At 41.5% G+C, this 13,751-nt stretch overlaps 1 protein-coding gene across 2 annotated transcripts in view; it reads left to right on the top strand.

Moving 5' to 3' along the window:
• Positions 1–13,751, top strand: part of LOC139155887 (DENN domain-containing protein 1B-like) — a 241,947-nt gene that overhangs the window by 227,476 nt on the left and 720 nt on the right. Inside the window, exons 20-22 of one of the 2 annotated variants that reach the window (XM_070731234.1) lie at positions 4,459–4,547; positions 7,449–7,665; positions 11,420–11,955. In XM_070731234.1, coding sequence (XP_070587335.1) covers positions 4,459–4,547; positions 7,449–7,665; positions 11,420–11,955 — 842 coding nt within the window. Of the gene's footprint in view, positions 1–4,458; positions 4,548–7,448; positions 7,666–11,419; positions 12,060–13,751 lie in introns of those variants that run through there. The other variant, XM_070731235.1, reaches the window with a different exon arrangement.

Genomic DNA, 13,751 nt, shown 5'->3' with positions numbered 1-13,751 from the left:
TAGAATTTGCATGCATACCAGAGCGCCGGAAACCCAAAGCCCAGTTAGGCACATGCCAGCCAGCTGTTTTGAGTTTCCGGCACATACATACACACCAGCCAACTGGTCTTCAGGTGCATCTGAGCACCAGAAACCCAAAGACCAATTGGCTGGCACGTGTGTGCCTGTTTTTTGGTCCTTTTTTGGACCATTTTAGGACATTTTGGGGCCTTTTCAGGCTGTTTTTGGGCTGTTTCTGGCCCTGAAAGCAGGCCCTAAAACTGGCTGGTGCACAGGAAACCAGAAAAGCAGCTGGTGATGACACACGTGCTCACAGAGAGGGCTTTGTGGTATGTCTGGCATGCGTACAGTAGGTTTACCATCACAGAATTGAAGTGCTTACATGCCTACTTGCAGTCATTGGTCACAATGTACATCCTGATAAATAGCCTTTCATTATCCGACACTACATATCTACATTTCTTTTAATATGGAATTTTGAATATATTTGGTGTGCTCCTTTTCATAGTTCAGGGGATGTGGGGGTTCAGTGGCTAAAATGCTGAACTTTTCGATCAGAAAGGTCAGCAGTTCTGCAGTTTAAATCCCTAGGACCGGGTAATGGAATGACCTCCCATTACTTGCCTCAGTTTCTGCCAACCAAGCAGTCTGTAAAAATGCAAGTAGAAAAATAGCACCTGCCAGGTATCCACCGTTTCCACTGCGAGACCAACACCGAGGTAAAACTTGTCCCAGGGAAGCCAACAGACTGGAACTTAGTCCAAACAAACTCTTAATTCCTATCTTTTTGAACAGCCAGTCCTGCCAGATGGAACTGGACACTGGCTCCAGGTTTTCCATAATGCCTTGGCAGAAGCTAAAACTGTACATGCCAGACTTACTGCCTTCCCAGCTAATGCCTGTACCTGCAATTATCAAAGACTTCCAAGGGAACCCCATTTCTATCTTGGAGAAGGCAGTTGTACCTGTCACTTTCAAGGGCATTAATTGTAACCTGCCCCTGATCGTTGTCCAAGGGGCTAAGCACTCCCTCATGGGTTTGGATTGGATGGGCCCATTAGGATTGGCTGTGACTGGGCTACATCAACTGAGGGTGGAGGAACCCCCTAATTTTGTGTCTGAATTTCCCAATGTATTTGACAATTCCCTGGGTTCTTACAAAGGTCCTCCAATTTCCTTTTCCATAGATCCAGCTGTCCCCCCCCCCATAAGATTGAAACCTCGAAGGGTCCCCTTTCCCTTATTGACAAAGCTGGATCACCAACTAGACAAACTGATTGCACAGGGAATCTTAGTGCCCATACAGCTCGCCCCCTGGGAAACCCCAATTGTAACCCCCATGAAACCAGATGGTTCTCTAAGGGTATGTGCTGATTACAAATCAACCATAAATAAGGCACTGCAGCACAACTCCTACCCTATCCCTATTGCACAGCAGCTTTTGCATTCTCTAGGAAATGGCAGGGGCTTTGCAAAGCTGGACCTCACCCAAGCTTACCAGCAACTGCCGGTCGATGAAGCCACTGCATTGGCACAGACAATTGTAACCCACCGAGGGACCTTTAAATGCACCCGCCTTCAATTTGGGATCAGTATAGCCCAGGGTTATTCCAAAGGTTAATGGAACGCTTGTTAACTGGTCTTAAAGGCACCATCCCTTACTTTGACAATATACTCATCTCAGCCGAGTCACAGACCCAATTGCATCAGCGAATCAGGACAGTCCTCATTAGAATGCAGGCCAAAGGTTTGAAATTAAGGGCAGATAAATGTGTGTGTGGGACAAATAGTGTAGAATTTTTGGGGTACAAAATTGACAGTGAAGGCATACACCCCACCTTAGAAAAAGTAAGGGCCATCAGAGAAGCCCCTGAGCCAAGAAATAAGGCAGAGCTTCAGGCATGTCTTAACTTCTACTCTGTTTTTTTTAAACCAAAGGATACCGCAGCTGAGCCATTGCACAGACTACTACACAAGGGAGCAGCCTGGAGATGGGGAAGCAGTGAACATGCAGCTTTCATGAAAATAAAAGACCTGCTAGTTTCTCATAGCGTGGTAGTTCAATACAATAACACCCTACCAATACGGCTTACATGTGATGCCTCCCATTATGGGGTAGGTGCAGTATTGGCCCACATCTTGCCCAATGGGGCTGAGGCTCCCATACCCTATTTCTCCAGAACCCTCTCTAACGCTGAGAGGAACTATAGCCAGCTTGACAGTGAGGCCCTGGCCTTACATTTTTGGGAGAGAATTCGAACTGGTGACTGACCACAAACCACTACTAGGCTTACTAGCCAACAACAAACCGACCCCACCGTTCAAGTCACCAAGGATGACCAGGTGGGCTATTTTTTTAGCTGCTTATCAGTACACACTACAACACAAGGCAGGGTCTCAGATAAACCATGATGATGCCCTGAGTCATTGCCCCATAGCGCAACCAGTCGAAGACCCTGCACCAGCCCATTGTCATGGCCAAAGTCATAGCCACTGAAACCAGGAGAGACCCACTCTTATATACAGTCGTGCAATACATTCTCAGAGGGTGGTCAGGAAAGGGCCAGGACCCTCACCTTAGAGAATTCACAGCAAGAGTTAACCATCATGAGGGATTGTATCCTGTGGGGAGACCGGGTAGTAGTGCCCAAGTGTTTAAGGGGAAAGGTTATGAACATGCTGCATAAAGGACACCCTGGAATCGCTAGGATGAAGGCCCTAGCTAGAGGGCACCTATGGTGGCCTGGATTAGACAAAGACATTGATCAGTGGGTGGCCACCTGCCCCCCCTGCCAGGAGTCTAGGCCTTGCCCTCCTAAAACTAAGCCAACGGATTGGGAACCACCCAGGGGCCCCTAGTCACATGTCCATGTGGATTTTGCTGGTCCAGTAGATTCCCAGTCCTTCCTGGTAATAGTGGATGCTTATTCTAAATGGGTGGACATCATCCTCATGGGAAGTACAACCTCATGCGCCACTATCAAGGTTTTACATAGGCTCTTTGCTACCCATGGTTGCCCGGACATCTTGGTGTCAGACAATGGGCCTCAGTTCACCTCAAGACAAATGGAGCTGTTCCTTGCTCAATTAGGGGTCAGGCACGCCCTCATCTCATCCCATGCCCCTTGGGCTAACAGATTGGCAGAAAGGCTCGTAAGGGTGGCAAAGGAGGCTTTAAAGAGGTCTGAACCGGGGGAAATCCAAGAACGTTTGGATACTATCCTATTATCACAACGCATCACCCCCAATGCAATGACAAAGAAAAGCCCAGCAGAACTTCTGATGGGGAGAAAGTTAAGATCTCCCTTAGACAGATTGCACCCAGAATATGCTAACACCCAAGAAAAAACTCATAGGTCCTCTGAAAGATCACTGGAGTTGGGGCAAAACGTGTTTGCAAGGAACTTCGATGGGGGAGTTAACTGGGCTAAGGGAACAATCACAGAAAAACTAGCCCCTAAAACATACTCTGTAAAACTAGAAGATGGCAGAACTTGGAAGCGTCATAAAGATCACCTCCGACGGCGCTTAGAGTCCTCAGCCCTACGAGAACAACATCCTAGCAACTTATGTAAAAACACTCACTTTTCGCTCCCAACAGGGAGCACAGCCTGACAAACCCGCTCACAGTCCCACTCAGAAAAGTTCAAAATAGCCTTGGACTTACCCGGTCTTCAATGGCGTTCCAGTGGCGGTCTTCAATGGCGTTCTCTTCCCCTGGTAGCTGGTGGCATGGCTGCAGTCTCGTCGGAAGGAGCTCCACAGGCAGGGCATGGAGCTCTCAGTGGCAGCTTTGAGGAGCCGACCTCCTCTCAGCCTGATATCCAAGAGTTAAACGATCTGCGCAGGTCTGAGCGTGCAAGTCGTAGACTAAGCAGATTGGACGACTTTGTCACATGGTTAAAACTAACTGACCTTCTCCTGAACTAAGAGGGGAGGGATGTTAAATATTCATGAAGAAGGTTCCAGAATTCAGAATCTGCATGGAGCCTCCTAAGCCGTCCTGATTGGTTGCTTCATTTGGCGGGAGACTTGTTACCATGTCAGATAGAGATTGTTACATTATGAACCCTATAAATACAAAGCCGCGGCACTATCCGTAGAGCAATTTTAACCGTTTGCGTTAACCCTGTCAGCTCTAGCCGAATAAACAACTGCTAATTCTACCAGTTAACTCTCCGAGTATTTTTCAAGCACCACCCCCTAGAGTTGGAACATCTAACACGTATGTGTGAGGGTATCCGTTACCTTTTACCTTTCATAGTTGGAAGACTTGTCATGTGAATGAATCTAACTTTGGTAGTAAATCTGTTGGACACATATGGTTAACAGCCTCTGTCAGTTGATTAGAACTACTGGGCAGTCTTGCTTTGGAAGAGCACACGTATATCTTGGCAGATTGTGGGAAGATTGACCACGAATTCCAACCTCTCCACAACTAAATATTTTCTTTTTCAGACACGCTTTGGGCATTTCCCGACCAATATGCATAATAACGACTCTGCCTTGGATGAAGATGCTGATGATGAACTAGACCCAGAAAGCAAGTAAGTTCATTTGGGTGTGATTTGAGCTAAGGTTTATTGACAGAATTATACATCCAGGAGCAATTGGAAAAACCAGTTGAGAATTTTCAAGATAACTCTAAAGAACCAACGAAGCAAATATTGCAGAGTTGGTGGGAAACTTTGGATTACTGTAGGGTGCCACTCAGAGGCAAAGTAGACAGAAGAATCCTGAACAGTACCTTAAATTTTGGAGAAAACAGCACAAATAACAGAAAGGGAAACAACAGACTTAGTAGTGATACAGCTTGGTATGAAAATAAAGAAAATAAAATCATTTTCTTACAACCACAATTGGAAACAAAATTTCCATGGTTAAGCAAAGTGATAGTTTAGTGAGTTGTGCCTAATTTTATGACCTTTTTACCAGGATTGCTAAGCAAATTACCACAGTTACTAAGTAAGAAAGACCCTCAAAATGTCGCTATAGGGCATCAAGACAACTAGACACAAGAACAGTTTTTTCCCGAGCGCCATCATTTTGCTAAACAAATAATCCCTTCAACACTGTCAAACTATTTACTAAATTGGCACTACTTTTTTTCATAATTTCTATCTCCATCTCCTCCCCTCATATCCTGGACATAAACTGTTTCAGCTCCTACCCTCAAAACGTCGCTACAGAGCACTGCACACCAAGACAAGTAGACACAAGAATAGTTTTTTCCTGAACGCCATCACCTGCTAAACAAATAATTCCCTCAACACTGTCAAACTATTTACTAAGTCTGCACTACTATTACTACTAGTTTTTTCTCATCATTCCTATCATCCATTTCCTCCCACTTATGACTGTATGACTGCAACTTGTTGCATTCAGGGTTTTATATATACAGTGGTACCTCTACTTAAGAACTTAATTCGTTCTGTGACCAGGTTCGTAAGTAGAAATGTTCTTAAGTAGAAGCAATTTTTCCCATAGGAATCAATGTAAAAGCAAATAATGTGTGCAAACCCATTAGGAAAGAAATAAAAGCTTGGAATTTGGGTGGGGGGAGGAGGGGGAGGAAGAAGAGGAAGAGGAAAGTCACTGTCAAAGGAAGAAGGTGAGGTGCGGGGAATCAAAAAAATCCAAAACTTTAAGGCTTAAAAAGAAAAGAGGGACTCTGAGGTGGCGAGGAGGAGCATGCACCTCCAATACACCCGGCGTGAGGCTGCCTCCCATACACTCTATCTCCCATACACTGGCTGTTGCTGCTGCTACCTGATGCCCCTTCCTTCTGATGCCTCTTCCTTTGTATGCTGAAGGGCTCCCCTCTCCTCTCGCTTGCTCGCTTTGTAGCCGGCACTTTTCTTTCACTGTGGTGACTCCTCAGCTGCCCAGAGCTAAGGGAGCATTTATTTTCTCTGGGCACTGGCAGAGGTTTATTCCTTGTCCAAGTGTTCACTCTGGACTGCCAAAGCCTCCTTAACTGCCACCAAAAGGCTCCTCTGGCAGCCCAGATGGCCGGGATTAAAGGGGGAATGGCAGGAAACTGGTCAGGCCTTGGTGCCGCTCTCAAGACTAGGATAGATCTATTTCGGCCTTATTTTGTCCTCATCAGCTCACTGGGACTTGAATATGCAAACCTTTGCCTTGTAAGGCAGAGAATTAACCTCTAGGCTACAGTATCCAATCCCTTCAGCTCTGTACCAGGGAAGGGTTACATGTTATTTGTGTCGAATTACCCTGGTATATTGAAGGAATATCACAGCTCCCCCCCCCTCTCTTTTTTTTGCCTCTCAGCCCAACCCAGGGCCATTTCCAAGGCAGTTAATTTATTCATAGCCGACAACTATATTCTGTACATGTCACATGTTTTTGCTGAATTTAGGGAGACTAGGATATCTATCTATCTATCTATCTATCTATCTATCTATCTATCTATCTATCTATCTATCTATCTATCTATCTATCTATCTATCTATAACCCTGAATTCAATAATATGTTAAAAGAAGGCTTTCCACTGCATCTGTATACGATTTCCTGATTAGTGCTATTTCTGCTGTTCCTGCATGTCTGCACCAAGTATACTTAGATGCAATCCTATATACCAGCCTTAATCAGTTTAGCTCTCTCCAGATGTGCGGATTGAAATCCAGTTTCTCAGTTAGTGGTCATACTGCTTTGGGAATGAAGTCCACACATTTGAAAGGGTATCTAGATTGAAACATACAAATATATATTTTTACATTTGAATGTTGACTCAATGGAGTCAGAATATTGCTATCAAATTATAAATTATAAAGTAACAGCAGCAGTTCAAAAATAAACAAAGGCTACATACCTTTCAAATTTGGGCAACTTATTAAAATTAAAACTATCTTCGAAAATAATGTTCTTAAATTCGGAACAAATTACATTTCAGCTATCAAAAGCTTAGGAAATACTAATAAAAGATAGATCCTACCAAAATCAATCCCATCCACATGGATTTGAAAATCCTGTCAAACAGGACTTGCAAATGCAAGGTTTTGAAAGAGCTCATTCTTGAATTGTGTTTTTTAATGTAAGATTTTCACACACAGAAAAGCCTATACACTAAGGCATTGCCACAATGCATTACAGGTATGCAATATTTTTTTTTTAAAAAAAATCTCCCTGCAGTTTTCCTTCTCAACCTGAGGACAAAAATGGGTATAATTTATCTCTCCCACTCCACCTTCTAGGTTACTGGAAAAGACAATTTCACAAGTAGCTATTTCTCACTGCTGCTGGCCAAAGCCAGAAAGCTAAATAATTATGGTTCTTTTGCCCCCGCCCCCATAACAAATACAAACACCATGAAGCTTACTTGCCAAAATAGATTTTTGTAATAACTGTCAACTTAAGCTTCACAAACATTTAGATTCTTTGTCATAAAATACCAGGGTAGTGAAAAGACTTTATATTTTTCCTTTAGATTGTCATCGGAAGACAGTGAGGAAACATCTTACTATTTGTATGACAGTGACGACTCTGGGGAATTAACCAAAACGTCTGTTCCTCCTGGAGAAATGGACCTGCTGGGAGAGATTTTGGATACACTGAGCACACATAGTTCCGATCAAGGGAAGCTCTCGGGGGCAAAAAGCTTGGACTTTTTTCGATCAATGGATGACATTGACTACAAGTCAAAGGTTAGTTGTTTTATCTTGTCTCTGTCTTAAATCTGAAATAACTTCTATGTAGCATTGGCTTTTATGGCCAGTATACCTTTCTGATTTTTTTGACCCATTCTGCTCTCTAACCCTTTATAAGTCACTTATTTTAGTACTTCGTTTTGGTATAGTCCAAGACAGCAATAAAATAATTAATTCCTCTGCCATTAAATCATGTAATTTGTAACCATTTATTCAATTTTTTCCTGTCAAATGCAACTAATTTCATGCACAGGATTTCATGCACAGATTTTCAAGTGTATATGCATGTTATATGTTATATCATGCAATCCATTCTAATAGTTTCTGCAAACATTTTTTATTTCTCAGCTGAAAAAAATTGTTTACAATATACATATATGCATTGTATATACATAATATAGATACACACATATTCTGAACTAGCACTCTTCTATGTTTATGATAAGCGGTAATATTGAAAAATCGAGGTGGGCATGACACTTTCTGCTTTACTCTGCTTAAATTGTTAACTAATTGCTAAATATTCCATTTATTCTCACGAATGTTTTACTTTCATTATCCGTCCCTCTGATCACATTTAGCAACCAACTTTCAAATCCACATTTCATAGCAAAAAATCCTAATCCAAGTTTATTTAAATAATATTACTCACATTTGTACATTTCTGATGATCTGCTGAAGAACAGAAATTAGGTCTACATTTTCCTTGTCAAGCAAAAACAGGCTGCACTTTCCAAAATGTGTTCATTATCCTTCTTTCAATCAGACCAGCAGATGACATGGCTCCCCAAATCAACACAGGCTGTGGAAACTTTTGCATCTCATTTAGAAACCAAGGACAGAAGAATGGAGAGATACCCATAGTAAGATGCTTGAAGTCCAGTGTGAAATTTCCATAGTCTGTGTTGATTTGGGGAGCCATGTCATCTTTGATGTTGGTCCATTGTGCTTAATTAAGTCCAGGGTCAACGCATCCATCTAATGTGAGATTTTGGAGCACTTCATGCTTCCTTCTGCAGCCAAGCTTTATGGGGAGGTTGACTTCCATTTTCCAGCAGGACTTGGCATCTGCCCACACTGCCAAAAGCACCAAAACCTGGTTCAATGACCGTAGGATTACTGTGCTTGATTGGCCAGCAAACTCACTTCTTTGGGCATTGCCCAAAGAAAGACCGAACAATGCAGAAAATCTGAAGGCCGCTATTGAAGCATCCTGGTCTTCCATAACACCTCAGCAGTGCCATAGCTTCCATGCCATGCTGCATTGAGGCAGTAATTGCTGCGGAAGGGGCCCAAACCAAGTTGTGAACACATATGCATGCATATATGCATTTTCAGAAGTCCGATGTTGTTCTATGAACAATGCTTGTTTTATTCTAATTTTCTGAGATTGTGGATTTGGGGTTTTCATGATCTGTACCCCATAATCATCATAATTATGACAAATCACAGCTTGAACTATCTTGCCTTTTAATTTGCATTACTGAAATAAATGAACTTTTGCACGATATTCTAATTTTTCAAATATCACCTGTAGTCTTAGCCTTGCTTTCTATTGTCATAGTCATGCTACTTTTGTTTGCGGGTCTTTATAGATTGTGACACACACAAACACACACACTGGTTCTTTTACTTCTACTCTGCTATCTCCAGTTATTGCAATCTACATTATCCAGACTTTTTTTCTTTCTTAATGATAATTATGGCAGGGGTGTTGTGTGGCAGATCCTTGTCTGTTTGAATTCTAATGTTCCAGAGCACTTTAGCTTCTCCATTTTCTATTATGTTTTTCATGCTTAATAGCCAAGCCTGAATTGTTCAGCATTGTTGACAGAGCAATCAATAACAAACAGTAGCGGTGTAAGGAGTCTCTTTGAAAGATTCCTTTCATGATAGTAACCTCTCCCAGTCTATTACCATTGAACAGCAATTGTCTCTTCCATTGTGCCATTGATATTTGCACAATGTTTCTGATGTTATTTCTAGGCATGTCTGTCTGTCAAACCTTCGAATTTCTGTACCTTCCACTTATTTATTTATTGGATTTGTTTAAGACTCGGGGCGGCTAACAACAGCAGTAAAACAGTATATAACAAAATCCAATACTAAAAACAAAAACCCATTATATAAAAACCAATCATACATACAAACATGCCATGCATAAAATTGTAAAGGCCTAGGGGGAAAGTGTATCTCAGTTCCCCTATGCCTGGCGGCAAAGGTGGGTTTTAAGCAGTTTACGAAAGGCAAGGAGGGTGGGGGAAATTCTAATCTCTGGGGGGAGTTGGTTCCAGAGGGTCGGGGCCGTCACAGAGAAGGCTCTTCCTCTCGATCCCACCAAGAGACATTGTTTGGTTGATGGGACCCGGAGAAGACCCACTCTGTGGGACCTAACTGGTCGCTGGGATTCATGCGGCAGAAGGCGGTCCCTGAGGAAATCTGGTCCGGTGCCATGAAGGGCTTTATAGGTCATAACCAACACTTTGAATTGTGACCGAAAACTGATCGGCAACCAATGCAGACTGCGGAGTGTTGGAGTAACATGGGCATATTTGGGAAAGCCCATGATTGCTCTCGCAGCTGCATTCTGCACGATCTGAAGTTTCCGAACACTTTTCAAAGGTAGCCCCATATAGAGAGCGTTACAGTAGTCGAGCCTCGAAGTGATGAGGGCATGAGTGACTGTGAGTAGTGACTCCCTGTCCAAATATGGCAGGGAATTGAATACCTTCTTGTAATCTATCTAAACTGTTCAAATTGATCTTCCTTCTCTTAAAGTTTTTCAAAATCTTGTTAATTAGAAGCTGATCTTTTGTTCCTGCTTGAATAGTTTTCTTTCTGCTATATGTCAGCTTTGGAAGCCATATTAGCATAAGGAACTTCCACGTTTCTCTAAGTTCTAATCCATGGGTGTTGAACTCGATTGCATCACATGGCGTATTGTGATTTTTTTTGCCTTTGATACCTGGGTAGGGCGTGGCCTGCATATGATGTATCCAGCCCATGGACCAGCAGTTTGACAGGGCTGATCTGATCAGACCAAAATACTGTGATTATAGATAAACAGAACATCTAAATTTTACAACATTGACTTAATTTCAGTTCTTTATGATGTAGAATAGGGGTGTCGAAATTGCGATGTCACATTGTTGTCATGTGACATGTTTATTTATTTGAATTTTTTTTAATGCCGCCCTTTTCTTTAGACTCATGTTAGCAATAGCACTTTTTTTAAACAGATCCAGCATATTGCCCCCATACTCGAGGTCCTTATTTTACCCACCTCAGAAGGATGGAAGGCTGAGTCAACCTTGAGCTGATGATGAGATCTGAACCACTGACCCGCAGATCTAGCAGCCTGCAATACTGCACTCTACCCACTGCGCCAGGTCGACTCCTATCATGACTTCCCCCCCCTTTTGTTAAAATGGAGGTATGGCCCATGAGTTTGACACTTCTGACCTAAAATATTTTTACATCCTGAAATGTAATTAGCTCAGCTTTAAAACTTTTGTGGGGATAGAAGTAGAAATCAAAATTTGGAAGATTGTTCTGTAAGGAAATAAATGTTACATAATTTATTCTTGATTCATTCAGCTGAATAAAAACAGGCAGATTAATTAAGATGTTTTAAAATTTAGTGTAATGTTTGTATGCTATTTTTTTCAGGTTAAAAATACTGTGAAATTGTTATTTAAAGATACCAAGGGGAAGAATTCTGATAGGCTGCACATTCTCTTTTTTATTTCAGAATAAATCCAACACTCCAAGTGAGAGCAATCTTGCTCTACTCTGTAGCGGTTGGACATCTGACCTGGCTACTTGGAATCAGCGACAAGATGACAGCATCCTCACTGAGAAGAAGCTTTCTCAATCACCCAGGAAACATGTTTCTTCTAGTGGTTATAGAGAATCTGTTTTTGCGCTAAATAAAGAAAAACCTAATCTTACCTCCAGTGCTGATGACTTGACCTCCCCTAATAATCATCTAAGATCTCCAGATTCAACCCAAGAAACTATGCAGGAACATTCTCTGCAAACTTTGCAAATGAAGAGTAAGTGGGATGAAACACTAAGCAAGACCTCTGCAGATGAGAAGTCACCAAGTTTGAGTCAAAATCCATCTTTCCTCGTTCCGTGGGAAAGGGAAACCCAAGATGGAAATGAAATTCTTGAAGAGGGTGGGCTTCTTCAAGAAGTGGTGTCATTATGTAAACTGTCTTCTGCATTCGGTCAAGGTTTAAACATTTCAGGGGACAGATTTTCCAACAGCAGTAGTAATGAAACGTAAGGAATATTTATTTATTTGAGAAGTTACTTGCGTGGTAAATGACTAAAGGAAAACAACTCAGGATATAATAAAGGAAATAAGAGATCTTCAGGTTTTTTAATATTTAGTTTCAGTTGGCCTTATTTTTGTGTTTTTATCCTTTTATTTTGAGTCTATCTCCTTTGAATATATTTGCTACAGTTCAGTTCACAAGCTTGCATTTGGGATGGGGCTGTATAAGAGAACCAGTTTGGTTTCCTGGTTAAGGCACCAGACTAGAAACCAGTAGACTGAGCACTAGTCCCATCTTAGCTTTAAAAGCCAGCTGGGGGATTTGAGGTCAGTCATTCTCTTTCTCAGCCCAACCCACCTCACAAGGTTGTTACTGTGGAGCAATAAGAGGAGAAAGGAGTATTAAGTATGTTATTGAGTTATTTATAAAGACGGGATAAAAAAAAATCTTAAAAAATGTGTTTACAAAACATGTTTAGCATGCAGTCAGTTACAACTTCATCCTGGACATTTCCAGTTGTATTTCCAGCTGCCATGCATAAAAAGTCACTGCAAGTCTGTATATGCAATACTGAGTTCAGATAACATGCATTATTAACTAAAGCATTCTAGAATCATGGTACTAGCTTGATTTCACATTTAAGCCACAGCTGGTCTGTGTCATGAAACAGTTTTTAATCATTTCCTTTCCCTATATGCAAAAAGAAATGTATCGGACACATTTATCCTTCTATAACAGAAACCAAGAAATGTAGCATAACTATTCTGGAACTTCATACGGGATCTGAAGGCCTTAAACTGAGAAGAGCAGATTTAAATACCTTAAAGGCTGAACTATAAATACTTGCAAAAAATACCATCATTATTTCATGGCTGCAAATGTGCTTGAGTAAAAAGAAATGCAGACCATTTACCAAACAATGGAACTCTTAAGTTTACAAATGAACACCAGTATAATATTATTTATGCAGTGATTTTAGTAAACTTGTGAGAACTTTGTTAAATGTGCTGACATTGTCAAGTACTACCTATCAGTTTGTGCCACTTGAAATAACACCAAGTGATAATGATGCTTGGGATTTATTATAAGACATATGGCTTTTAATTTTTAGCAGACAATGCCTGTCTTCCAGATTCTGAAAAAATGGTACTTTATACACACACACACACACACACACACACACACGTGTGTGTGTGTGTGTGTGTGTGTGTATTTACATATTTTTGCTGATAAGTGAAAAGGAAGGGATGGTTAAATGCAGCAAAAAGTTTACAACTGCTTTTAGAACTTATTCACTGAATATCTTCTACATTTTAGTTTTCCTGAAATACATATTTTGACCACAGTGGAATTTTAACGGAATGAACCTTTGAAAGATGTAATATTTTGGAGAAGGGGCAGGGTCAATCAATCATCTGATATACATATATCAATCATCTGGTATACATATATCAATGTTTAAAAGCTCCTTCAAATTTTTCATTAGATCAAATATTTTGAAAATTGTCAGAAGTGGTTTCTAGATATATGTATAAAACAGCTGACAGTCTTTTAGAATAGCGGTCCCCAATCTTTCCAGCTTGGCAGTCCAGTGGTGGGAGAGAGGAAGTGGTTCTGTGTGAGAGGCAGGCATACATGCAGATGCACACAGTTCCATTTGCACAAGCTCACACAAATTGAGTTTTTCACATATGACCACCATTCATGCAAATGGAGCTTCGTCCATGTGCGTGAGCCCACCATTCACACAAATGGAGTTGTACTTGGGCCACTGCCTGGGAGTTGGGGACCTCTGTTATA

The sequence above is a fragment of the Erythrolamprus reginae genome, unplaced genomic scaffold (genome assembly GCF_031021105.1).
Source record: "Erythrolamprus reginae isolate rEryReg1 unplaced genomic scaffold, rEryReg1.hap1 H_8, whole genome shotgun sequence".
Lineage (NCBI taxonomy): Eukaryota > Metazoa > Chordata > Lepidosauria > Squamata > Dipsadidae > Erythrolamprus > Erythrolamprus reginae.
This window is presented reverse-complemented; position numbering and strand designations above follow the sequence as displayed.